Genomic DNA, 27,300 nt, shown 5'->3' with positions numbered 1-27,300 from the left:
TCCCCTCCCCTGCATGGTGGTGACCTCAGAGCCCTGTCCTGAGACACAGGGGGTGGCCGGACCACAGATCCCCTGGCTCCCAGAGATCTGGTTCTGGGAGATCTGGGGTTCTGGGGAGACACGGCCCCAGAGCCCCGTGCACCTACCTCAGTCCTGTGAACCAGCATCCACTTGCCGTCGTCTCCTGGTTTATAAAACTCCAGAAATGGGTCTGACTTTCCGAAAAGGTCCTGGAGGAAGCAGGAGGACATGGGTGAGGGAGGCACGGCTCTACCGGATTCAGACGAGAGGTGGGGGGGCCCAGCTGCCTCCCCAGCCCCATGTCGGGTGGGAGCTGTGGGCAGAGCCCCTCCCCAGGAGAACCCCCCCCCCATCCCGGGGTTACCAAAGCCTGTGCTCAGAGACCCCAAGACCTGGAGCCTGCAGGCATCATAACTTAGATGGGGTAGGACTTCAAAAGGGCGATCATTCCCCATGCCGGGGGATGCCCGCAGCAGGATGGGATTTTAATTTACTTTAGTAGGAATTTGAAAAACTGAAACTATCCCAGCACATCACAGAAGGGATAGGATGTCCTTTAAAAATCCATTTATTTAAGTTAAAAAAAAAGTGTCACGAGGGGCACCTGGGTGGCTCAGTCGGTTGGGCGTCTGCCTTCAGCTCAGGTCACCATCCCAGGGTCCTGGCATCGAGCCTGGCATGGGCTCCCTGTTCAGTGGGGAGCCTGTTTCTCCCTCTCCCTCTGCCCCTCCCCCTGCTCATGCTCTCTCTCTTGCTGTCTCTCCACTAAATTAAAATACAATCTTAAAAAAAAAAAAGTGTCAGGGAACATTCAGGGAAAAGGACATCCCTGGCAGAGGGAATAGCAAGGGCAAAGGTCCTGGGGCAGGAGGTGCCTGGTGCACTCCTGGGACAACGAGGAGGTTGATTTGGCTAAGGCAGAATGAAGGTGGGAAGAGCAGAGGCGGTGAGGTCAGGGGGTGCCATGGACACCCCCAGTGGGGCCCTATAGGGAACTGTAATGATCCCAGCATTCACACTGAGGTAGGGAGTTCCCAGGAGTGGGTTTCCACTTATGTCTTGAACACCTCTAAATAATGGCAAACTCTTTACCTCACTGATAAAGGGGTCCGAATTTGGGGTGGCCTGAGCTATGGACTTGTTCCTGGATGGGGGGCGATGAAGGTGATGGCCAGAAGCACCAGGACTAGGCCCCCCATCCCTGGACAGGGGGAGGGATACTGCTCCCTGATGGCGAACCCCGTTCTCGCCCGCCTCACCTTCTTGTCCAGCTTCCTGCCCGCCAGACTCAGTGTGATGACCTGGTTGTCCGACAGCTCCTGGGCGGCAATCTGTGAGGCCAGAGGAATGTGAGGGTCGGGAACTGCCCCTCTAACTCCCCCAGGCGTCCTGCCAGGTGGGGAGCACAGGTGCCCGGGGATCAGCTCTTCAGGGCGGGGAAGGGGAAAGGAGAGGAGGAGTGGTAGTACCAGGGGACCCTGGACGTGCCTCTCATCTTCTCGAAACCTCCATTTCTAGCTTCTGGAAAATGGGGTAACCCGTGTGAATATGAGGATCAGAAGTGACCCCACGTGGCTCAAGAGGGGAGGCCCCATGAAGCAGCTACCAGATACGAGGGGTGGTCTCCAGCTCTGGGGAGAGCTTCTGGCCAGGGAGAAGCTTGACAGGCCCCCTTGGGCCCCCACTGCAGACCCTGGAGTATAGCCACCTCAAAACGTCAAGTCATTGGGTATTCCAGGAACCCCACTGTGCAGCTAGGGAAACTGAGGCCCAGGGCAGAGACAGGAGTCACCTGAGCTCCCTCTGCTGTCTTGTCAGCTCAGACTGTCATCTGTCTTCCAGGTCTTCCCCCTCAGCCATAGCCCTCTGGCTCCAACCCAGCCGGTGATGGACCAGCTGAGTGACCTTGGGGCCACTTTTGCCCTCTTTGGGCCTTTCTCTCTCCCTCCCCACACAGTGGCAGGGAAAGCCCTCGGGCCAACAGGAACACAGGTGGGCTGGGTCCTCTCTCCCCTAGGGCTTCCTCTTCCCTCACGCCCGTAGGACAGCCTCACCTACAAGCTAATGGACCCACCAGGACCACATACGGAATCCAGGCTGGATGCTGGGCTCCCCTTCCTTTCCTCCAGCAGAGACTTGCTCAACAACCTTGCCAGGTAGATCCTATCATTGCCCCCATCCCACAGAGGAAGGAACCGAGGTCTGGACTGCCCCCCCCCGGCAATCCAAGTGGAAGAGAGCCGGCTAGTGAAGGTATACAGATGGGGAGGTTCTGAACCCCAAGAGGTGGGGGTGGGCTGGGGAGGGAACATTCCAGGGGGACAGGAACAGTGGATGAGGATCTGGGGTATGTGCGGTGCGCTAAGGGTTCAGTTTGCCGGGAACGCAAGTATGTACGATAAGGAGAGCAAGGTGGGGTTCGTCACAGCCTTGAACGCAAAGCTCCATGGGCAGGGGGCAGGGGGCAGTACGGAGCCGGGGAGGCTCCGGAGCAGGAGGGTGACTGTATACTGCACGCAGAGCTTCGGCCCTCCTCCCTCCAGCCGGCCGGTCCCTCTGGCAGCACACAGCCTCTGAAAGGAGGGAGCCTCGCTAGCCTAACCGCCCCAGGGCACTCCCTCTCTGGGCTCCAGGTCCCTCATCCGTGACACGGGTTTCCGGGCCTTGGAGGCGCGTGCGAGGACGCAAAGGGCCTGCGACAGGCGGGGATCCGGGGATCGCTGCGCATCGCGGGGATCACTGCGCGTGGCTGGGATCGCTGTGCACAGCAACGGCAAACAGGGATCCGCGGGCAGGGCGCTTCTCAAAGACCCCCCCTAGGGAGGGCAGGCAGGGACGAGGAGGGGTGGGCGTGCTGGGAGGGCTATGGTGGCCCTCAGGGACGAGGTGGAGCGCCCCTGCCCTGGGAGCAGGCGGCCACCGGAGCCTCTGGCAAGCCCCCTACTCCCAGCTTGGCGGCCCCCAACGCATCATATGTGGAGCCGGGAGCCCGTTGCTAAGAGACCTGTTGCTAAGTTGTAAGTTGGGCCTTTTTACTCCAAACAAAGCTGGTGATTATCTGCCAGGGAAGCAGCCCATTGATGGGGGAGGGCAGCGGGCAGAGGCGGAGGGGTGCGGAAAGCAGGGAGGGGGCTGGTACCGTAATCAAGCCCTTCCCCGCAGGCTTGTCATTCATCAGTAGGAGAGGCCGAGTGATCTTCTTGCTGGAGACGATCTAGGGGGCGGGAGAGAGAAGAGTGGCGCTCCTGAGGGTTGGTGGGGAGCAGAAATGCTCAACAGGCAGCACCCACAGCCCACGGCTCCACGCGGCGCTGGCTGCACCTCCCCCTGCCTGCCTGTCCTCCCAGCAACCAGCGCCAACTCCACCGGGCAGTGGAGGGGACTGATGCCCGGACGGGTTAAGACACCTGCTGGAGGGCCCACCCCCACTGACCTGGTTGCCCCCAGGCAAAGGCTGTTGCAAGGCTCACCTTCGGAGCCCCCTCGCGGCCTCCCCCAAAGCCAGCTACAGACCCACCCACCCCCTCCTCAGGGTGTGATCCCTGATGGAGAAGCTCAAACCCTGACTCCTCTAGTATTTTCATGCTCCGAGTAGGGAAGACGTTCGCACGGCGCTCAGCCATCAATGCCGTACAGACAGGAAAAGCAGAACACATTGTCAAGTTGCCCTCCACCATCTCTGTGCACCCCACTCCCACACTCTTCGGAGGCCCCTCTGGTTCTCAGCGTCTTGGGGGGGAAATGCCAGAGCTCATGCTCATCTGTACATGTTCCTGTCCCCCGCCCCGTGCTGGTTTTCCTCCTTCACCGCCTGCACCCCTGTCCTGCGGGTGCAGCCACTGGGGGCGCCCAAGGGCACCGGCAGACCAGGAGCGGAGGAGAAAGGCTGGGCTGTGGTTTGGCACACGTGACGCTCCTGGGAGGGGGCTTCTCTCTAGTCCAGAGGCCTCCCCACCCCCACCCCACCCCCCAGCTCTCCCCAGGCCCTGGCCACCCACTGCCCACCCTGCCCGCTCACCCTGCTGCTCCCTCCCGTTACCCCTGGAGGGCTTGGACCCTGGGCAGGAATCGCAGGACAGGCCCTCGCTTGTTCCATCCCCTCTGGTGGAAGGTCCAGACCATTTTGGTGCACGCACTCCCTCCACCAGCACTGTGGCTAGGCGGTGGTCAGTAGCCCCAGGTGAAACCGTGGGGAGGCGGAGGCCCAGGATGGGGCAGGCTCGCCCAAGGGCACCCGGCCCTAAGACGGCTGGAACAGGGGGCGAGGGGCTCCTAGCCCTGCAACCGCCTAACTCCACGGGCTCACCAAGGATGGAGCTGGATGGGGGAACGAAGTTGCCCGAGTTTACACAGTAAGCCAGCCACCCAAACGGACTCCCATGGGTGCCCTGGCCGCGGTCAGTGCTCCTGCGCCAGGAAGTCAAGACCACATCTGATTCACTTCTGACAACCAGAAGTTCTGGCCACGCGGGGTCCCCATTCTTGTGTGGCAACAGCTTGCGGGCACTATGCCCCGTGTTTTCTGATGGGAACTCCTCAGCCTGGCCCCAAACCACCAGGCTACTCACCCCCTTTTGTACCTGCTGGCCCCCAGGGCTACCTGCATTGCCAGTGCTACCTTGGAAGCCAGCCAGGAAGATGGGGCTGGGGAAAGCAGCCGGAGGGACTCGGCCGAGGGCTACCCTGTCCTTGGGAGCGGCGTGATGTTGGGGTGGGGACTGCCTTGCCCTTAGCCCCCTGGAGGCGCCCGGCTCACCGTGCCCAGGCTGCAGGAGAACTGGCCCAGGAAATCATGCTCGTCCAGCTGAGTGCTGGACTTGTCCTGGTCGAAGAGGGCGAACTTGAGCTTCTGCACCTCCTCAAAGTGGTAGTCGAGGACGAACTTCTTGGAGAACGCGGGGTTGAGGTTGTTGACCGCGGTTTCCGTCCTGTCATACTAGCAGAGGGGCAGGGAAACAGGAGCCGGAGTCAGGCGGCTGGCTCAAGCCTTCTCGGCTGCCCGAAACCATTCTGCAAACTTGCAGAACACCGACTCGTGGACGGTTACCTGGGTGACTCCCAGCTCACAGATGAGGACACTGATGCACAGAGAGGTTAAGGGACTTGCCCGAGGTTGAACAGCTAGAGGGGCAGGGTCAAGATCTGAACTCAGGTCTGACTCTAGCACTGACACTCTGAACCCTTTGGCCTTGGCCCCATACCAGGTGCCAGGGGAAGAGCTCGAGGCGTGTCTCTGCCTAGGTAAGTGGCAGACAGAAAGTCCCTTTTCCCATCAGGGCCTCAGTTTCCAGTTCTGTAAAACGAAGGGATTTGACTATCAGTGGTTTCCATCCTTTTCATCTTGGAAGAACCCTTTTTTCAAACCACATTACACATGGAAACTGAGAGACGGAACAGAGAGAAGGAGGGGTCCTTAGGGGCACGTGGGGGCAGGTGTTTGTACCTGGGCATTGTGCAGCTCCCCCCCCCTCACTGTGGAAACCAAGGCCCGGGTAAAGGCTGGGCCTTGTCTTATGGGTCAGGGGTGGGGCTGGGGCAGGAACCCCGCCTCCTGGCCTCTCTACACCGAGGCCCCAAACCGCGGAGTCCGGGTGATCGTCTATTTTGGGGCCTGGACTATGTTGATTTTTCCTCCCACCCAGTCCATTTCCGAGGGCTGGAGCAGCAGGGATGGAAGAGGTCCTGGCCCTGGGCTATTTTTAGCAAGGGTGGTCAGCCTGGGTGAGAGAGAGACTGTCCGGGGGAGGGGGGTGCTGGTGGGTGGTGCCATGAGTCAGGATGGGGTGTAGTGGGGAGGACACCATTTCCTGATGGATGGGTGGGGGCTCCAGAGACCTGGCAGAGGGGCCCAGGATACTCCCGGCACACCGGCTTCAGTCCTCAGCTGACCCCATGTTCTGCCTCCCACTTGTGGCTGTGCTACCAACACACTGGGTGACACAGAGGAGTCCCTACCCATCCCGGGCCCTAGTTTTCCCCTCTGTAAAATGGGTCAGCAGTCTCAGCACCATTTCCTTGGCATCATAAGAAGGAGCCAACACCTGTGAAAACTCTTTGTGAACCACAGTATGTTCGGTGGGCTGCCCACTGTGGCTCAGTTGAAGAGCTATTAAAAATAAATACATATTTTAGAAATTTTACATGCATATAAAAACCACCTCAAAGGCTGGATACCAAACCGTTAACAGTGATTCTCCCTGACACGCAGGTTTCCCACCGTTCTGCTTTCTCCAGGTCTACCTGTCTTTTCCAAATCTACTACAATGAACATAGACCCCTTTTAAAATAAAAACCAACTTTTAGAACTTGAAAGTGTCCATGGTTTGGACGTCTCAAAACCCTTCCTCAAGCTCTCTCTCTCCCCAGCCCTCAGGCCAAAGTCTGCCAGTTCAGAAGTCCTTGGCACCATCCACCTCCCTAGTTCTGGGGCTCTGCAAGGTAGGCAGGGGGAAAAAAATCCTCATTTCACAGATGAGGAGACAGGCTCAGCGAGGGACAGCCACTTGCCCAAGGCCACACAGCAGGGAGTGACAGACCTGGGTCTTGTTCCAGCTCTGGGACTAAAGCCTGAGTTCCCCATTTCTCTGTCTGTTCCTCCCTGACTGTCCGTTCATTTAGGAGTAAATCTGGAAAGTTATTTTAAAAATGGAAGCAAGCATTTTGTAAAACTTTAAGGTTTTAACTATATAGTATAGGAATTAAAAATACTGCAATAAACACAATTATAAATATAAAACTTAATTATAATAACTTAAACACAAATATCATTATTTTAAGTAATAATATACATACATTTTATTTATTCGTTTTTTAAAATTTTATTTATTTAGGGACGCCTGGGTGGCTCAGTCGGTTGGGCGTCTGCCTTCGGCTCAGGTCATGATTCTGAGGTCCTGGGATCGAGCCCCACATCAGGCTCCCTGCTTGGCGGGGAGCCTGCTTCTCCCTCTGCCACTCCCCCTGCTTGTGCTTGTTCTCTCTCTCTCTCTGACAAATAAATAAGTAAAATATTTTAAAAAATAAATAAAATAAAATTTTATTTAAATAATCTCTACACCCCATGGGGGGCTCGAACTCAGGACCCCAAGATCAAGAGCCGCGTGGTCTTCTGACTGAGCCAGTCAGGTGGCCCTAAATACATCTTAGCTAAAATTTCACTTTTTAAGTAGGCTCCACGCCCAACGTGGTGTTTGAACGCACGAGCCGCGCACTCTACCAACTGAGCCAGCCAGGCGCCTTCTCAAATTTAATATTAAAAGCAACAATCTTCTAAGTAATCCCTGTCCCACCCAAGGGCGTCCGTAACCTGGAGGTCCCGGGATCCAGTGGGAGTCCCTCCCCCGCAACCCAGCCACGCTCCACCTGCCCCAGACGCACATGGAGGGGCCTCACCTCAGTCCACCTGCCATCGCTCTCTGTAAAGAGGACACAGAAGGGGTCAGACTTGGAAGTCACGTCCCGGTCCAGCAGGTTCTGGCCACTCACTGACAGCTCCACCTTGCACACGCAATACTGGGAGCCCATGGGGGCTGCCCCCGCTGCTGGGGCGCCCCCACTAGGGATGTAGGCCATGGGGGTTGGCGGCAGTGGCAGCAGTTCCTGGCAGTCTGGGGGATAGAAGTGGGGGTCAGAGAGGGTATAGACATCTGCTGACCCCTCCCCCCTGAGGAGCTGTTACCACCTGACCTTCAAGATGGGGGTAGAGAGATGGAAGGACAGGTGTGTTTACGGCAGGATGACAAAGGCAAAAGCTTGACAAAAGGAGAATGAAGAAAAATGAGTCCCTGGTAGGCATGTTTAGTTTGAAGTTATTATCTGTGTCGGTCAATTTTTACCTATGAGACACACGCAAGTCCAAGTTGCCCCTGTCAGATTAGCAACAGATCACAGTGGACATGCGCATCTAAGACGTTCATTTTGCCAGGAAAACCTGGGCTTCTCCTGAGCAATTAACATTTTGGCATCTTGTGGCTACAGTGGAGCTTATAACAGCTCGGGTTGCCCTCTTCGCTTTGGCCACTAGGAAGCTCATTCCTGATAACTTATCCGAAATTTGACTTTGTTCATTGCACTCTTGTTCATCTTGTGTATCCCAGGCCTAAGCACAGTGACTGATGCACAAGGAGGCCCTTCGTGTATGCTTGTTGGATCAAAAAGATGAGCGTATCAATCAGTGAATGGACAGACCCTCCACATTGCTCAGATTCTGCCTGAGTTGGCCCTTATCCTCAACATAGAATTTACTCTTTCATTCGCACATGACTTCCCCCAGATTCCACGTACAGGGCCTTACGTACTAATTCCACCGTCACGGCTAATTACCGGCATTTGCTTACTCGAAAGCAGTTCTGTTTTCCTCCAAGTGCAAGCTGTTCATCCGGAGCAAGTATGGAGAAACCCATCCCAGGGGGTTACGGGCTCCACCCACAACAAGGCCCCGCGGACAAGCCCTCTGGCTCTCTGTGCCTCAGTTTCCCCATCTGCCCACGAGACATCAAGACACAGCTCTCCCAGACTCCGGTGGTCGGGTCTTATTTCCGGTAGCTCGTGTGTAGTTCACATAGGCCCCGTCACATGAGTCCAGCCCCCACTTACCCACAAAGGCCAGGTTCCAGTTCCCTATTATTTCACCCCCTCACTGCTGAGTGGGTGACCGGCCAGGCACTGCCCCAGAGTGGGGGACACAAATCCAACTTCTGTGCTTCTGAGCACGGGCTACGAGCTGAGCGCGATCGATCTGGCAATCCTGTCATTCACTCTAGAGTGTTACCGACCATCTACTAGGTCCCCGGACCTGGGCGGGACAGGGATCCTGCAGGAAGAAGGCCGCCCAGTCTCAGCTCTCCCAGTCTGGCTGACGGCACGGGGGGAGCAGCCAGGGCCTGCGGGGCACTGGGGCTGTATTCTGAAAGTGATGGGAGTCTCAGAGGGTTTTAAGCAGAGAGGTGACGCGATCTGATTTGTGTTTTGAACAGCTGACTCTAGCCCCTGTGGGGAGAAGGGCATGTTAGTACCGAGAGGCAGCAGGGAGGCTGGCGAGGAGGCGGCTGTCAGCCAGGCAGGAGGGACCAAGCCACAGTGGCCACGCTGGGCCCAGCCTTCTCCCTCTGACCCCGGCCACGGCCCGCATCCTGAGCGCCAGCCCGCTTGTGGCCGGGCAGACGGAGGCCCCGGTCTGCACGAGGCCTGGGCGAGTGTGGGGCTGGTGCCAGAGGCCCCTCTCCCTCTCCAGACACAGCGCACCCCGGGGCATGCCTGACGGGGGAGAATCCGGAACAGTGACAAAGCCAGTCCTCGGCCCCCTCCCTCCCACCGTCTGTCCCTACAACCTCATCATCACGCGAGCCCAGAGCATCAGGACTGCAATTTGCCCGCAGGATTTATTCCTGTCGTGTAAAAATTAGTTTCCACTGGAAGGGCTGGGGAAACTGCATTCCCTCTCCCTGTGTGCAGCTGGGTGGCCCTCCGCGTGGGGGAGGGGCGAGCGAATCCCTGACCCAGTCGGGAGGGTGCAGGGTGAGGGCGGATAGGGATGTCCAAAACGGACACCTTGCTAACTGGCTGAGAGATCGCCTGTTTATGCTCACAGCCACCCGGAGGTGGGGTGGCCCCAACAGTCATCCCCATTTTACAGATGAGGAGACAGGCCCAGAGAGTAGAAGTCATCTGCCCAAGGTCTCAGGGCCAGGAAGCCACAGAGGCAAGTATGAACCGGGTCTCCAGGCCCCCAGGAAGGCCCGGGCTGGGGGACAGCCGAGCACGGTGAGGAACTAGGACCTAGGTGGGAACGAAGGGGAGTCAGCCCGGCCAAAGGGAACCCCAGTTCCTCTGGAGTCACACTGTCCCCATCTCTGGGGTCATCCCCGATGGGGCGGGGTTCCGTCCAGCTCTCGGGCCCCCTTCATGACGTGCCGGATGCCACAGCGCTCCCCCTGCTGCCAAGTCGGAGGCATCTGCTCTTTTCTGGGGGGTGTCGGGGACTTCCCCGTGCGTGCACGCACACGTGTACGGTCGCATATACACCCGTGTACACGTGCCCCGGACGAACAGAGGCGAAGGCACACACGCATGTGAACACCCTGGGGCTGCTTCTCCCCTGCCCTCCCCCACGTCCAAGCCACCGTCATCACTCCAGTGTCACTGCGCCGTCCTCCTACCCCACACTGGCTCCGGCCTGGCTGAGGGCATGGCCAGAAGGGCCAAGTCCCAGGGGAGGGTCAGTCCCGAGCTCCTTGGAGCCCACGACAAGTCCACCTGCTTTAGCTGGCCGGCCCCAGCTACGGGGAGCAAGAGCTGGCCGGGGAGGGGCACTTCTCCCCCTGCTCCGGGCAGGCACGTTCCCCATCCCCAACTCACCCTCTGGCTGGAAGCTTCTGGATCCCCGAAATGGGGAGCACATGATGTCCAGAGTTGGGGCAGGCGAGGGTCAGAGTGGGCCCCTCTGTGCCAGCCCGGCAGCGGGCAGGCGGGCCGGACCCTGAGGCCTGACGCAACGGAAAAAGAAATCACAGCTTCTGCCGGCCCGGGCCCCCTCCCCTCCTACTCCAGCAGGAGGGCAGGCGGACAAGGTGTCATTAAGGGAGGGCTGGGCCTGCCATGCGCATCTGGGCCAAAGGGAAACCTCCTCAATGTAGCACCCGCCCCACAGGTAATTTGAGGTTGCGGGCTGGAGAGGGCGCCTGGGGAGCTGGGGCCTGCTCGCAGATGGTCCCGACTCTTGGCCCAGGTGGGCGCAGGCCTTCCAGGGTAGCCAGACCCCAGGGAAGGAGCTGGAAGGGCAGGATACAAAACTAGGAGTCCCTCTTACAGATGAGGCGGAGAGAGGGCAGGGCTTGGGAATTCCCATTCATCCCTTCCACAAATACCGAGGGCCCTGCAATGAAGAGCAATGAACAAGACTGAGGCTTCAGCCCCGACCGGGTCCACCGGCCCCACCTCCTAACGCATCTTGCCCTTCAGGCAGGACACGACAGGCTCTGGAGGCTCGGGTGCTGAACCACGGGTGCAGAACATTTGGGTTTTAGCCAGAAACCTAGGAACACAGCATCCTTGACTTCTCTCTTTCCTTCACCCCTGCCCCCCATCTATCCCACGGCTGCTGTAGATTCCACCTCCACGACACATGCAGCAATGTCCTTGTCGCCCCACTTCACTGCACTGGCCCAGCCAGACTGCCATCATCTTGCCCAGCCATGCACTGGCCCATGACAGGTCTCCCTGAGCAACCCAGAGCCAGAGGGAGCCTTTACACATGCAGAGCAGATGCTATTGCTCTTCTACCTGAAAATCTTCCAGTGGCTTCCCCTCCCAGGCCCCACGAAACCCCAATTCTCCCCAGGCTTCTACCCCATCTCATGCCACCCTCCCCCTCACCCCATCTGTCCCAGCTACACTGGCCTCCTCCTGCTCTGTAAACATGTCAACCTCTCTCCTACCTCAGGGCCTTTGCACTTGCTATCCCCCCTGCCAGAAATGCTCTTCTTCACAGGATGGGCCTTGGTTATCAGAAGCCTTCCCTGGTCGCCCGGGCTAATGTGATTTCTGTCTCAGCCCCACACTGTGCCCTTTACAGATCATCGCAGTATACAATTTACTCGTCCATTTGCCTGCATATTGTCTGTCTGCTCCCCCTAAAATGTAACGTCCAGGAGGGAGGGATCACCACTCCTTCCCCAGCATGTCGGGCAGCAAGCACACATACTGAGGACTGAATAAATACGCACCAATCATGAGGGAGGAAGAGAAGCCACCAGGCAGGCTCTTCCACCCCCAGCCTCAGAGAAATCACAACCACCTCTTCCCGACGCACATTACAAAGATCACAAAGCCGTTACTCAAACCCTGCACCCTCATGATTTTTCCAAGAGACCAGCAGGAGAGGGCCTCACATCCCACTTCACAAGGGTGGAAACTGAGGCCCCAGAAGGGCAGTGGTGTCTCTGAAACAGGGAAGGCTGATGCTGAGACCAAAGGCCTGTTTGCTTGACTCCATCCTTCTGCCCACTAGTGGCTCCGGTGGCTCAGGACCCAGGAGCCCGGCTGCGTACCCCACTCACTACAGGGAGGAGATGCTGAGGCCAGGAGGGCTCCCAACTCAGCGGTGGGCGGTGCCAGGGAGACACCGAGAGAGGCCGGCACAGGGAGGTGGGCAGTGGGGCTGAGCTGGAGACCAGGGGAGCCAGATGGGGAAAAGAGGGGCTGGAAGGCCAAGGTTGGGGCTGAGGTGCCCAGGGAGCAGCCCCCACGCTGGAGATTCTCAGCTGGTGGGAGTATGGGGCTAGTACACCAACGGGACGGCCTAGCAGGACGTCTGCTGGGGGCAGCACGTGCCACTTGAAAAAGCGTGTTTAACTTGATACTTCGAAGATGAAACAAAGAAATTCCGTTTTCAGTGCCCACTATGGGAAAGAATGCTCTACAAAGTCTGGTCAGTGGCAGTCACAAGGATGGGGGCTCAGTCCTCTGATCGGTGCCAGCGACAGTTTAGAGCACAAGACTCTGGACTCAGAACACCCGACTCTGAGTCCCTGGCTCTGCCATTTACCCGCTGTGTGTCCTTGGGCGAGTTACTTAATCTCTCTGGTCTCAGATTCCCCCCTCGACAAAACGATGACAGTGAGAGTGCTCTCGCAGGGTACTGCGCGGATTAAGCGAAGGAAAGCACTTAGAATGACAGCCGGTAGCTGGTGCCATTGTCAGCAATGCTTGATGGCTGGGGGCCGGCGGAGCAGATCGAAACCTCAGATGTGTGAAGTGTACGGATTACGTAAAAGGGGCCGAGGCTGAAAACCGGTTGAGAAGTGTGGCTCTGGGCTCCCCTTCTCAACCGGAAGACGCAGTGCTGGGATGCCAGTGGCAGGCCAGGTGGTGGATATGGGGCCAGGGAGGGGATAACGGATTCCGGCCCTACAAGGTGCACCCCTCAAGGCCTTTGGGTCCTCACCCACTCAGCGAATCCCGCTCCGTGGGGTCTCATCATTGACAGCAGAGACTCCAGCGGTGGTGGCCCCAGGGCTCCCGCGGCTCCATGTGTGTTTCCCCGGTGGGCCACCCCAGCATCTCCCGGGAGCTTGTGAGAAATGCAGCATCCTGGGCCCCACCAGACCTGCTCGGTCGGAGTCCCGAGAGTGGCACTTAGCAACCTGTGTTTTAACAAGCCCTCCTGGTGATTCTGCGGTGGGCTAAAGTACACACGCGGGCCAGCGGGGTGGCTGGAGGGGCGTCGTGCTAAAATGCAGATTCTGATTCAGCAGGTCTGAGGACGGACCTCGAGGTCTGCGTTTTGTTTTTTTTTTTAAGATTTTATTTATTTATTTGACAGAGATAGACAGCCAGCGAGAGAGGGAACACAAGCAGGGGGAGTGGGAGAGGAAGAAGCAGGCTCCCAGCGGAGGAGCCTGACGTGGGGCTCGATCCCATAATGCCGGGATCACGCTCTGAGCCGAAGGCAGATGCTTAACGACTGCGCCACCCAGGTGCCCCAATGTCTGCGTTTCTTAACCAGCCCCCAGGATGCTGAGGCTGCCCATCGGAGACCACACTTCGAGCACTGAGCTCCTACATCCACGGCTGCAATACGGCCACCTAATGGCTGGCCACGTCCCAGGGAGGGCTCTGGTTTAGCTCGCACTTGGCATAATGAGGCAGATATCGTATCTGGTGCATGATCATACCAGGCCTGCTCCCGGCCAGGTCTCTGCAGATCTCTGAGTTTGCGATATCTGGTCCGGAGGGTAGCACTGATGGCCGGAGCCCTCGGTTAACCAGATGCCTGGTCCCCCACTGGCCCTGAGGGCTACACTGGCTGATCTTCTGGGGTCGGAGCGTGTCTTGATTGTGTCCAGATCCAAGTCGCCTCCTTCGCCCCATTTCCTAGATGAGACGATCCACGAAGACAAATGGCAACTGTATGAGGCTTCCCCAGAGCAAACAGAACCAATAGGATGGCTATATATAGAGAAAGAGATTTCTTTTAAAGAATTGGCTCATGCAGTTATGGGGGCTGGCAAATTCTAAATCTGTAAGACAAGACGGAAAGCTGGAAATTCAGGTCGGAGGTGATGTGGCCGTCTTGAGTCCAAAAGCCACAGGGCAGGCCAGGCAGGCTGGAAACTAGTCAAGACTTCTCTGTTGCAGTATAGATATATTTTTAAAATAAAATCTACCCTGATGTGGGGCTTGAACTCACGACCCAAGATCAAGAGTCACATGCTCTACCCACAGAGAGAGCTGTCAGCAGGGTGCCCCTCGATGTCATAGTCTTGGGGCTGAATTCCTTCTTCTTGGAAAAGTCTTTGCTTTTATAAAAGGTCTTCAATTGATTGGATGAGGCCCACCCACATGGTGGAGGGTAATCTGCTTTAATAAAAGTCCACTGCTTTAATAAAAGTCCACTGCTTTAAATGTTAATCACATCTAAAAAATACCTACACAGCGAGATCAGACTGGCGTTTAACCAAACAACTGGTCACCATAGCCTGGCCAAGGTGACACATAAAATTAACTACCATCAGACATCCAGCCCCTAGGAGACCTGCGTGGAGCAGGAAAACCGGGTGCTGGGGCTGGAGTTCGGGGCCAGCCCTTCCTAAATGCGGGAGCTAGGAGGGCCTACTCCTACCCTGCCAGCTGGAAGGCAAGCGAGGCGGCGGGTGTGGTGTGCTGATGGAGAAACAGTAATACGCGGAGAGTAACAAGAACGCCGGCCCCAGGCCCTGTGCCGAGTACTTATGGACTTGACTTCCACGGCTCCACTCCCATTCTCCAGACGGGCAAACGGAGGCTCGGAAGGGCCTGCATCCTAGAGCCTCTACTAAGATGACTCTGCACCAGTCCTCTGCTCCTTCTGGATCTTAGTTTTTCTTATCAATGGACTAGAAAGCACAAAAGGCCTGACCCACTGTAGCCGCTGGCTCAGGATGAGAAAAACCTCTCGCTGGCTCCAGGCTGTTCTCAGGACCACACCCGAGCTCCCTGACAGAGCCCTCACACTTCTGGCTCCCGCGATGCCAGCCACCACCCGGAGTTCCGGCCAGACTTCTGCGTGCCTCTGTCATTTTGCATAGGCTGTTCCACCTGCCTGGAGCACCCTTCCCCGCGCCCCCCCTTCATCTGGCTCTTGCAGTCCTCAAACTCAGCTCAGCAAAACCAAATGCCATCAATACCACGGTGTCCCCCTCACCCCCCACCGCCACCCCCAGGCCAACAATACCAAGAGGGTGACAAGGGTGCGGAGCTCCTGGAAAGCTGCTGCCAGTGAGCGCGTGGCCTGGTACCAACACTTCGGAGGAATGTCCAGCAGCGTCTGCAGAAGCCAGTGCTGTGATGACATGCCAACGCCCAGCGGAAACATCAGGCACGCGGGTTCACCAAAGGCCCTTGCAGTGGCTCTTGTGGCAGCACTATTCCTAGTGGCCCCCGACTGCCTATGCCCCGAACGCCCATCACCAGGAGGCGGGCTAAGGAAGCAGGGCCGCCCGCACCACGGGTTACACCACGGGTTATACCGCGGGGCTCGCGGACATGCCCGACAGAGCCGGACATAAAGGTGTACACGGTCCTGTCTGACTTCCTTTGCAGGAAGCGAAACGGGCAAAACAGGTCTATGCTGCTGGGAGTCGGGAGAGTGGGGAGACGGGTGTGGGGAGAAGGGCTTGTGACCTGACCGGGAGGGGGCACCGGAGATGGTCGTGTATCCGTTCCTGGGTCCCCCGTGCCGCTGACGGGTGCTTTGTTTCGCGGACTGTCCCCAAGTCGTACACGTGGGACATCTGCTCCATTTTTGGACATTTCATACTTCAGTGAAATGTTGTAAAACCAAAAACTCCAGGACTCCTCTACAAAGCCACTCCTGAGCCCCTGGTCCTTGCGGGGGGAAGCACTGACATTGTCACCGTACCGTGACCACAGGCTTAGGAAACATCACCGTCCTTTGTTGCAAGTGAGGAAAGAGGAAGGGGACTACAGGCTGGGATTTCAGAATCATGAGCTGTGTCTCAATCGGCCAGCTGAAAGGCTTGAGAGCGTATCTGGTCCCACCTGCCAGGCACACACCAACCCCAGCCACAGCCCCGGTTCTCTGGGGAGGGGGGTCCAGCCCCCCGAGCTGGTCACACCCCTGGGCCCTCCCTGCAAGCCCAGGGCTGCCCCGGCTCCCACCAGACGGCACGCAGCCCCCCCGCCCCCCGAGCGGGCCAGGCTCTTGCCAAGATGGGGGGGTGGCATCGCGACACCAAGCGCTTCTCTACCTTGGCTAAGGCACCGCACCCGACAGGCAGCCAGGCCATTATGGGGATAAATATAGCTGCAGACCGCATAGCGAGGGAGCGGCAGCAGGGGTCTGACACCCCCCGAGGCCCCCAGCTTCCATCAGACCACACCCAGAGCGAGGCTATTCTCTGCAGCCCCCTGCCAATCACCAAGCTCTGGCGCCTGGGGAAGGGGCCTCCCCGCTTCAGCTCAACCTTGGTCCAGAGGCCTTGGCCCGTGTCTCCTCAGCCTATCTCTCCGCGGCTGGTGCAGCAAGCTGCCAGGTGGCCTCCACCCTCCCCCCCGCCCCCCAACCCCTCTGGGAGTCCAGGCGCTGGGTTAAGTCCTGCTCCTGCCACTCCTCCCTCCCAGGCCTCAGCGCCTTCACCTGCAAAGTGGAGCAGGGGTCGGCCTACACTCCCGCCTCCCAGGAAGCGCGACGGGATGAGTGTGGATGTGCTCTGGGATGCAGAAAGTACTTCAGGGACCTCGGGAGTGGGCCTGGCCGAGCTCGGAGGCTGGACCAAGCTAATGGAGGATGGAGGGCATGGTGGTGGTGGCCATCGGCCAAAGTCATTCCAACCTGGCTTCATCCGAAGGGGGCAGCCTCAGGGATGGAAGCAGCCCTGGGTCTTTCTTCCCTGTGGTGCCCCTGCTCACCCGGTGACTACCATGGGGAGACTAGAGACAGGGGCTCCCCCCAAATGTGTCAACTCTCGCAAGTTCCTTCCCCTCTCCATGCCTCAGTTTCCCTGCCTGTGAAGGGCTTGGGCTCCTTCCAGCCTTGAGGAGTCTACACATACCCATCGGTCTTCCCTGGGCTGCTCTGGGCCTCAGCCCCAAGCTCCCACCCAGAATCTCTGGGCTGATGGACCCTGAAAGTCACCTGGGCTCACCCAGCACCGAAGCCCCTCCCAGGTTCCCGCATGGGTGGCTAGGCACCGCTGCTCACGCCTCTCTGCATGGGGGGCTCCCCCACTCCTGGTTGATGGCCTCCTTCAGCTCCCTAGCTTTCAGGCTGCCCGGCCCACAGCCTGCTGCGCTGAAGGGCCGCCCTCAGCCAGACCAGCCAGAGAGCGCTCGCTAGTTCAGGCCCGCCCCTCCTCAGCGAGTCCTTCTGGTCAAGGACATCACCATCTGCTCCTGGGCTCTGGGTCCCAGCTCCCAGGCAGTCCTCCCTGTGGAGAAGGAAAAAGTAACGCGGGCTGAGTGTGCCTGGTCCTGTCCTGAGACTTACAGCATTCCAGCGCGGCCTCCCTGCGATCCCAGGACACGTGCCCTCTTACTAGCACCCCATTTTACAGATCGGGGAACTGAGGCACAGAGAGGTTATGTAAACTGTTAGAGGTTGAATTATGTTCCCCTAAAAGCTAAGTTGAAATCCTAACCGCCCCCCCCACTACCTCAGAATGTGATCTTTTCTGGAAAGACAGTGGCTACAGATGTAATTAGCTAAGATGAGGTCAGACGGGAGTAGGAGGGGCTCTTAATCCAATATGACTGGTGTCTTTATGCCGCGNNNNGCGAGCGGAGCGAGGGCTGCTGCCACAGCTCCCAGGAGCTGAAGAGGCAAGGAAGCACCATCCCCTGGAGCCTTAGAGGAGCAAGGCCCTGCCAACACCCTGAATTTGGACTTCTGGCCCCCAAAATGGAATGTATTTCTGTCGTGGACTGCCCAGTTTCGGGTCCTTTGTTACAGCAGCCTAGAAAACAAATACACGACCCACGATCATCCAGCCGGTCCATGGCGAACCAGCGTGGGACACCGGGCAGCTGGGCTCCCTGTGTGCATGGTGCAAAGCACGTCCCTCCCCGAGGGGCCACAGGGGTGACTTGGAAAGATGGCTGCGGCCCAAAAGGAGGGAGGGGTCAGATGGCGTCATCTGCTGGGAGCTGACACGCTCTCTCCTGCATCATGGGGAGGGGACAGCCAGGCCACAGCCGGCAAGCCAGACGACCCCAGCTCCTTGCAAGATACAAAAGCCACCAACGGAGAAAGAGGGGTCTTGGAATATACTAAGCTTGCCCCTACCTCAGGGCCTTTGCATGTGCTCTCTCCTCCGTCTGGGGCATGCCTCCCTCTTTCATTCATTCAGAAATACCCACTGAGCACCTGACAGCTGGGATACAGCCATGAACCAGAGGCAACCGCCATGGATTAGCACACCTGCTCAATGTCGCGGCCTCCTCCTTGAGACCCCTCCCTGATGCCTCACACTGCGCCCCCCGCCACACTCACTTCATCTTGCCTTATTCTCTTTGGGGTCATTTTCCACTGTCTGAAGTCCTCCTGCCTCCTTGCCATTGGCGGGCCCCTCTCTGTCCCCCCATTCCACTCTGAGCTCCATGACAGTGCCCCAGCTTCAGCACCGTCCCTGGCCCGGGGGAGCTGCTCAATGAGCATGTGCGGAGTGACAACCGGGTGACCGCACAATGGACGGAAGGTGGGACCCAAAGCCATGGGAGGAAGAGGAATCATGGCCCTCTCTGGTTCACAGGCCCCGTCAAAGCCGCCTGAAGAACCCCAGGAAGAAAGCCGTGGGGAGAGCTCCCAATAAGGAGCCCCATCTCCTAGACAAAGAAACTGCGGTCGGAGGGGTTAAGAGCCGTGGTCCAGGTCATGCGGGGAGTGGATGACCCTCTCCAGTGCACCTTAGTCCCCTGGGGAAGCAGCCCATGGCAGCAGCGGCCCCCTCTGCCTCCTCCAGCCCCCAGTCCCTCAGTGCCAGGCAAATCCCACCCTCTCCGGACACGTGCCTTTCCCTCCTCCCTCGGCAAGCCCGCTGCCCTGGGCCGCTCCCCCAGCACTTAGCAGGGTGAGCGGGGAGGCCTCAGAGACCCAAGAGGGCAAGCCATGGCTCCTCCGGGCTCCACGAGCCCACATCACAGGCCCCTTAACAGGAGGCTACGACGCAGGGCAGCCCCAGCCACTCATCTTTTATTTATCGGGCACCTCTCTCAGGGCAGGGAGAGGGCCCTGAACAAGATGGGCACTGGCCTCGCCCGTCCCTGGGGCTGATAATAAGCTGTAAGTAAATAAAATTGACTCATTTACACAAATGAGTAAATCAGGTGACTGCAGAAGGTGGCTAACCCCCAAGAAGAATTGAGCAAGGTGATATACAGTGAGTGAGCAATCAGCAGCTAATTAGCCTCGTCTCAGACCCTGGAGGAAGAAGGTGAGGACAGAGCTAGTGGAGAACACTCCAGAACACCGAACAGCACAGTCCACTTGACCCCACCATGGGAGCAGAGGCCGGGTGGCTCACCGAGGGGAGAGGGACTGGGCTGAGAACGAGGAGGTACCTCGGAACCCCACCCAGCTCTCAGGCAGTGCAGGACCTCAGGAAGTCGGGACTCCCCTTAGGACCCCACAGTCTCCCTCTGGACAGTGGAGGTGGGACATGACTGTCCTCTTGTCCAGCTGCTGCCTGCCAAGATTAGGGTGACCCAGCCTCCCGGCTCCCAAGGAGCCCATCCTGTGTCCTGCAGGAGGCTGGGCAGGAGAGAAGGGGATCCTACCCCTTTCTGAGGCCAATTCTCCAAAGGAGAGGGGGCTGGATTCCTGAAATGATTGCCCCTGATCCAGCAGCCCCTGTAAGGGGTGGGGGTGGGAGGGGAGAAAGTGGGAGACTTCCATCGGGCAGCTGGGACCCTGGCCCCGGGCTGGAGTGGTTTCACCACCATCCCTCTTGCATTGGGTCCTCAGTAGGGGACCGTGTCTCAGGACAATGCTTCCCGCTCTGCCAGGAGTGAAGGAGTTCATAGAGAATGTTCTTCTGTTTTCTGTCACGCCTTAGAGCCCTGGGAGGCCAGCCCAAGGTGCAGGCCATGGGAACTACAATTGGACCTACCACTCCTCATGGTGTCCTCCTCACTTGGGCAGAACCTTGCCACTCAGGACTCTGCACTTCGAACAGTCCAGACGACCGCTGTTTGGCTTCTGAGGCTCTTCTCTCCAAGGAGGAGGCAGGAGAGGGAGGAGCAGGCTGGCCTTAGAAAACCCCAGAAGGAATCTTAAATGCCCTCATCGGGCTTATGGATATTCCCAGGAATAACTATACTGATAGTTAACAGTGACTGAGTGCTTGTCACCAGACCTGTCACAATGCTGACACATGAGCCCTTTGTCGCCTAATTTAATCCTTACAACTACCTTTAAATAAATACACAATTACCCTAAAAGATTACGAAGGTATACAGAGTACTGTTCTCACTACTTTACAGGTATAGAAACTGAGGCTCTAAATCCCTGGCCCTCCCCCCGGGGGGGGTACCTTGAAACACCACACACGCCATTCATGAAGCACGCCCCACTTTGCAGAACCCGTCCCCCGGGTGCAGCCTCTGAACAGCCCTAAAAACTGGAATGTGTCATAGTTTGCTTCATTTTACAGATGGAAAACCCCCCAAGCCCCGTGAGTGAGAAGGCACACGGACAGGAAGTGGCAGAGGGCAAGGAGAATCCCAGTGTCAGCATTCTCAGGCCCTGGTTCTTTCCACGGGCCAGACCTGCCCCGGGGGAACCCCTCTCACCGCGGCCCTGAGCTTGCCTGCCTGGGAGAGGACCAGAGCCCACTGGGCCGTATGCCAGAGGGATTGCAATAAAACCACTCCTTTCTGTTCGCATCCAGCCTCCAGGCGCACAGGTCCTTGACCATTAGCCCATTTTACAGATAAGCACGGGGAGGCTCAGAGGGGAGGAGTGGCCCCCCAGCTCACCCACCGGTGGGGGTTCAGACCCAGGTCTCCCAAAGCTGCCCAACAAGACTGGCCACAGGCAGGCTGCAGCTGCTGAAGGTTACAAAGGGGTTCCTCCCCCCAGTTACTGAAGCTGTGGGTACCCCAAGGCGCAGAAAAAGCACTCCACCCATGGGTGACTGCCCACACCCCTAAGGCAAGCAAAAACTAAGGCAGACAAACAAAGGGCCGCTCATAATTCTCCCAGATCCCTTGCCGGTGTCACTTTCCCCAAATAATAACAGGGCTGGGAGAATCACAGGCGGCGGGATGAGCCCTCAACTGGCTACCAGAGCGCTGGGTTCCAGTTCCCACTTGTGATCTTGGGCAAATCACAGCCCCCTTCCAAGGAGCCCCTCTCCAAGGGGCTTGTCTAAGGAGGGGGAGCGGAAGGCGGGGCTGGGGAATGGGATGGGAAGAGGGGAGTAAGACACCTCTATTCTCAGAAAAGCAGGGCGAGGAAACGGAAAGGAAGCAGGAGCCTCGCTCTTTCCCTCTCCCTCTCCCCCTGTCCCCTCACCCCACCCCCTTAACCACACAGGTGCCAGACAGCTTTTGCGAAAAAACTAGTTTGCAAACACACTTCGACTTCTGGGAAGCTGCCCAGCTCCATTCCCTCCCTTCCTTCCCTCTTCCTGGGCTGGGAGCTGGCTCTCCGGCAGGGCGCTGGGGCGGGGGTACTGTGGGGTCGAGAGCAGGGTGCCGGGGGCCAGGGGCCAGCCCGACCCCAAGTCTTCGGATAGCTACGACGGTGGCGGGGACTCTACCTTCCGGACGCCCCCAGGCTCCTCGGGGGAAGGTAGGAGAGTCCTAAAACAGCTGGGCTCGAACCCGGAGGGGCGCCACCCTCCTTCCGCACCCTCCCCGCTTTGCCCCGGGGCGCAACCGGAGCGCCCCCGCGTGGCCGGGTCGCAGCTGAGTCACCCAAGGGCCTGAGCGTGGGTGCGCGCGGGTGGCGGGGGCTTGGGGAGCCACGGTCCCCGAGGCGGAACCCAGCTTCCTTCCAGCCCGCCACCTGGGCCAGAAGCCGAGCCCCAAGGCCGAACTTAGCGCTCGCGCCAGGGCGCCCCGCCCGCCCCTGGCCCGCCCGGGCCCCACTCACCGCGGGTCCCGCGGGCGCCGCCCGCCTTCACGGCGCGGCCGCTGCTGCCGCTGCCCGCGCTCCGGGCCGCCGGGGCATCCCGGGGCTCTCCCCTGCTCGGCGGGGCCCGCGGGCGCGGGACGGGCTCAGGGCGCTGCCCGCGCGGCCCTGGCAGCTCGCGTGCGCTCCCAGCCGCTCGGGGTCCGGCGCTCCTCCCGGGCGGGCGGCGGCGGCGGCGGCTCGAGCTCCTCCCTCCGGCCGAGAGGGGGCGGGGGTGGGGAGGGAGGTGGGGAGGCGAGGCGGGCGCTTCCTGGAGGGGCGAGCGCTCCCCACGGGCGGAGCGGGGACGCTGTCCCGCCCGCCGCCCGCGGCGCCGAGCCCGTGGCTGGCGCGCCCTAGCGCTCCGGGCTCTCGTCGCCGCGGGGGCCGAACGCCCGGGGCCGGAACCCGAGGGTCCGAACGTTCGAGGCTGGGACTCCGCGGATCGGAGCGCCGCTGGTTCGCACCCTCCCTGGCCGGCCTCGCCAGAGCCGCGGGCACCTCCGAGTTGCGAGCACCGTACGCTCAGGGCCGCGGACGCGGGAACCGAGGGGTGGGCTCAACCCGGGCCTGCGGGGCCCCAGCGCGCCGCCTGCAGCCTCGACCCCCAGATCCCCGCGCTGCGCCCTCGGGGGGGTCACCGCAGGGCTAGGTTCTGGGCCGTGTTGAGCAGCACTAGGACCGCAGTGTCTCCCCCCCCCCATAGTAAAAGCTCGGCATTTTCTTGCCGCCAGACACTGGGAAGATGACACATATTTCTCTGGCAGAGACGATAAGATAAAAGACAGTTTCAACAGTGCCTGGGGCTAGTTAGCGGGAGCATAATTAAGGGGGGCCTTGAGGCGCTGGCATCGAGCCCCCCCCCTTTCTGCGAAGGCCTTCTTTTGCCCTAGAAGAAGCACCAATTCTTAAGAAATGCATCTATCGCCCGGCGCTCCTGCTGCAGACCACTCAGCGGTATTTATGTGCACCCCCCACCCCCAATTCAGGGCCTCGGACTGCTGAGCCTCATTTAACCAGACTGTGGGGGAGATCTCACGGCCACGTCCAGAGCCCTTGGTCCTGCGGCTCAAGGACCGGGCGCTTGGGTTGTGGGTTTTCCATTCCAGGTAGGAGAGGGTTAACTGGGAGACTCACACTGCAGCCTGTAAGCCTCCCTTCAGTCTGAGTCACAGGCACTTTGCAGCCTTAGAGGGGCCGCGTCTAAAAAACCCCAGGGCTCTGAGCTTTGTTCTCTGCCTGCCTGTCCCCCATCCTTCCTTCCTTTCTCCAAGCTCTCCTCACCTTTCCTCCACCGAGGTCTTCAAAGCCCTCAGCTCAGCTGTGGGGCAAACCGATCTATAGGCATACTTAGACCCAGCTCCAGCCCCACCTCCCCCAAGAAGCCCTTCCTGATTGATCTGGCCCCCAGCATCCCTTTCCTCTCCCTGCTTCGGAGACACAGGAGAGGCAGGTCCTGGGATGAACAATGGTGAACCCGAGCAGAGTCCCTCCTCTCAAGCTCCTCACCTCTCTGACCCAGGTAGTTGTATTATTGTGAAAAGTGCAAAGGTTGGAGGCAGGGTGGCACAGAAGACCAAACTCAGCCTTGGAGGTCAGACTTCCTCTAGGAGCCCCGAAGAATGAGGGAGTTGGGCCTGCCCAGGGCGAAGAAGATCCTGGATCCCTGGCCAAAGGGACAGAATATAATAAAGGTCAGGGACCAAGCAATTCCACTCCCAGGTATCTACCCAAGGGAAATGAAAGCCTTTGTCCAAACAAAAACACAAATGTTCACTGCAGTATGGTTCAGAATAGCCAAAAAGTGGGGACAAGGCAAATGCCCATTAAGCAATGAATGGATAAGCCAAATGTGGTCTATCCACACCGCGGAATATTAGTCAGCCATAGAAAGGTGTGGCGCGCATACACTCCGGACGAACTTCGAAACCGTGGTGCTAAAGGAGACAGTCGCAAAAGACCACATATCGTGTGATTCCATTTCCATGAAATGTCCACACTAGACAAGTCCACAGACACGGAAGGCAGCTTAGTGGCTGTCCAGGCCCGGGAGGAGAGATTGGGAAGTGATTGCTATTTATGCGGGGTTTGGGCGCCTGGGTGCCTCAGTCAGTTACGCATCTGCCTTCGGCTCAGGTCATGATCCCAGGGCCCTAGGGCTGAGTCCCACATTGGGCTCCCTGCTCAGCGGGGAGTCTGCTTCTCCCTCTGCCCTCCCCCCTGCTTGTGTTCTCTCTCTCTCGCAAAAATAAAATCTTTTTTAAAAAATGTGGGGTTTCTTGGGAGATGATTAAAAACGTTCTGAAATTAGACGATAGTGATGGTTACACAGCTGTAGGTATGTTCACACCATTGACTTGTATACATTAAAGGGGTGAATGTTATATCTCAGTAAAGCTGTCTAAAACAAGGTCAGGGATCGGGAGAGGCCAGAGGTCAATTGATGAAGGCCAAGTGTCCATCACATGTTGATTCCATGCTCCGTCTTTGATCCACACACAGTGCAAGGCCGTTACAACAAAAGGTTGAAGGGAGTCTCTCCTCGCTCTGCTAGAATTCTGTCTGCAAAAGCAGAAGGCCTTGATTTCCTGAAATAGGTCTATATTGTGTGTGTGTGTGTGTGTGTGTGTGTGTGTGTAAAACACCTGCTGTCTCGGTGTTTATGTCCACCGCCTAGGCTGTCTGGACAGACAGATCAGAATTACCAGGGCTGCCTGTACGCGTCAGTGTGCTTGTGAATTAAAGCCACTCGGAAAGAGACTGTGTGGCAGGCCCTGGCTGGGTGGGGGGGGGGGCACTTATTTATGCTGCATCCCAAGTCACCCCAAACCTTATTATCTATCTCTCAAGGCTCGGGGGGGGGGTGTCACCTGGGCTCAGCTGGGGTGATTCTTGCTTAGGATTTCTCAAAGAGCTGCAGTCAGACCATGGAGTTATCTGGAAGGCATGTGTATGGCTGTTGATGCTGGCTGTCAGCTGAGAGCTCAGCTGGAGTTGGCCACTGGAACCCCTGTCCATGACCGTTCATGTGGCCTCGGCTTCCTCGGAACATGGTAGCTGGTTTCCAAGAGTGAGCAGCGTCCTAGAGAACCAGGGGAAGCCTTGTTATCTTTTACAGAACCTTAGCCTTGGAAGTCACACGATGTCACTGCTGCCGTAGTTACCAGCTCACTCTACAGACCCGCCTCTCAGTGACAGGACTGTCCCTGTCACATTGTAGGGAGAGCAGGTGGGATGGGAGATAAGCTGGTCATCTTCGGAGAACACCGTCTGCCATAGGGAGTTGACACGGAGACACAGGCACGAGGGAGACGTCCCCTCAAGAATCCCATGGCTGCCTCCAGGGCCAGATTTCAGGCACGGAGTTGTGGCTCTGGGTTTGAATCCCGGCTGCTCCAGGTATTGTCTGGGCGAGACCACTCAGCCCTCTGGGCCTCAGTCTCCTCCTTGGTGAGATGGAAGGATAGATTTAGTATCTGCTTCTTGGGATGCTTGTGGGAATTCAGTGAGACCCTCCTGTGGCGAGAACAGTACCAAGCACGCCCAGACTATCTTTAAGTTCCGGAGCTGCGGTCGCTGTGATGCAGGGAGGCTCCCTTCTAGGCTCAGGATGCCCAGCGCCCCCTACCCTTCCGGTCAGCCCCAGTGGTGGTGGGAAGGCGGGGGGGGGGGGGACCACGGGGGCAGCCCAGGAAACTGCACGCTTCTGTCCGAGGCACTCAACCTGGGGACCCCAGTTGGCCTTTGTTCTCTAGTGAAAGTTCCTTTTCTATCACCTCTTCCCCAGGGTAAAAGTCCCTTTCTGGGCAGTCAGAGCAGGGCTGGAGTTGGTGTGGGATGAGCAACAAGGTACGGTTTCCCAAGGCCAAGGCCAGGAAGGACTCCTGTTCTGGAGGCTGGGAGAGACATGCAGTAGGGACGGGGTGTTTCACCAGGGTGGCCGCCGGGGCAGGAGGAAGGCCAGCTGTCCCCAGAACTTCCTGAGACCAGTCCTGGGAGGACCTTTACCAAAGCAGCCATGCAAGGTCTTTTCCAGGAAGCTGGGGGATGTGTCCAGAGGGCGTGTCCAGCTCCGGCGGGGGTGCGGCCACCGCCCTCGGCCTGGCCTTGGCCCTGGCCCTGCAGGGGGGTTGGGGCAGAAGCAGGGCTGGGTAGAATGCACAGCCCTCCAGACTTGGTGCGGGGCTCTCTCTCTGAAGAACACACAGACCTGCAGACCAGTTAAATCCCCAGCCGGGACCACCTCCACTTCCTTCTCGTTCCACGATTGGAATCGAGGCTCCCGGAATACTGGCTGCGTGACCTTCGCAAGTCTCGTTCGTCTCTGGGCCTCTGTTTTCTCCTTTGTCAAATGGGAGTAGATCGTGGCTGAGATGATGGCTATGGGTCTAGAGGAGATGGTGGAAGCCCTACAGAACGATCACCAGGCAGGGCAGGTGACAGAGGGTTCAAAACCCTCCCCGAGGGAGAATTAACCAGCAGGGCACCTTCGCAGCGCTGGTGAAAGTGGGTCCTAGTGCTTGTTTCAGTTTGCTCATCCCCTCACTGTACAGATGAGAAAACTGGGTCTTCCCCTGTGGGACTGAGTCACAAACCTTGAACGTGGTTAAGAGAGTAGATCCTAAGAGCTTTCATCTCAAGGAAAAAAAACCTTTTTTTTCTTTCTCACTTTTTTAGGGGGGGGGTAACTCTAGGAGACCCTGGGTGTTAATTAACTTACTGTGGTCATCATTTCACGATACATGCGAGTCAAGTCCTCAGCCTGTGCGCTTGAAGTCATACAGTGCCGTCTGTCGTGTGTGTCTCACTGAAACTAGAGAGAAAAGTGAGCGAAAATACAGTCACGAAACACAGGCTTGCTTCCTGGTGTGACCGCTTACTAGCTCTGTGCCTTTGCATAAGTCAGGAAAAATGTCTGGGTCCTCCTCTGGAAAGTGTCCTCCTCTGGAAAGAGAGGGTTACCACATTGCCTGGGTTTTTTTTTTTTTTAATACTCAGTTTTTTAAAAAGGCATTTCAAAAAGCTCCCCAGGTGATTCTAACCTGTAGTCAGGGGTGAGACCCGCTCACAGGTGGACAGGCAGCCTCTCGAAGCTAAGTATGGTCCAGCACGATAGACGTCACTTGGGGGGCTTCTTAGAAATGCAGACTCCTAGGCCCTGCCCGACCCCT

At 58.2% G+C, this 27,300-nt stretch overlaps 1 protein-coding gene and 1 long non-coding RNA gene across 2 annotated transcripts in view; both read right to left on the bottom strand.

Moving 5' to 3' along the window:
• CPNE2 (copine 2) overlaps nt 1-7,625 on the bottom strand; it is a 29,973-nt gene extending 22,348 nt beyond the window's left edge. Inside the window, exons 1-5 of the mRNA XM_008702611.2 lie at nt 7,414-7,625; nt 4,778-4,957; nt 3,161-3,235; nt 1,281-1,352; nt 147-230 (exon numbers count right to left, since the gene is read on the bottom strand). Of these exons, the coding sequence (XP_008700833.2) occupies nt 147-230; nt 1,281-1,352; nt 3,161-3,235; nt 4,778-4,957; nt 7,414-7,593 (591 nt within the window). The 5' untranslated portion in view covers nt 7,594-7,625. The remainder of the gene's footprint in view (nt 1-146; nt 231-1,280; nt 1,353-3,160; nt 3,236-4,777; nt 4,958-7,413) is intronic.
• A 16,828-nt stretch (nt 7,626-24,453) lies between these two features.
• On the bottom strand, nt 24,454-25,768 carry LOC103673771. Its single transcript, XR_571456.2, has 2 exons — nt 25,000-25,768; nt 24,454-24,691 (listed from the first exon to the last, which is right to left on the bottom strand). It is a non-coding gene; the product is annotated as an uncharacterized LOC103673771 (long non-coding RNA).
• Nucleotides 25,769-27,300: the final 1,532 nt, after the last annotated feature.

The sequence above is a fragment of the Ursus maritimus genome, unplaced genomic scaffold (assembly GCF_017311325.1).
Source record: "Ursus maritimus isolate PB19 unplaced genomic scaffold, ASM1731132v1 scaffold_19, whole genome shotgun sequence".
NCBI lineage: Eukaryota > Metazoa > Chordata > Mammalia > Carnivora > Ursidae > Ursus > Ursus maritimus.
Note: the sequence above shows the minus strand (reverse complement) of the source record. Positions and strands in the feature narration are given on the sequence as shown.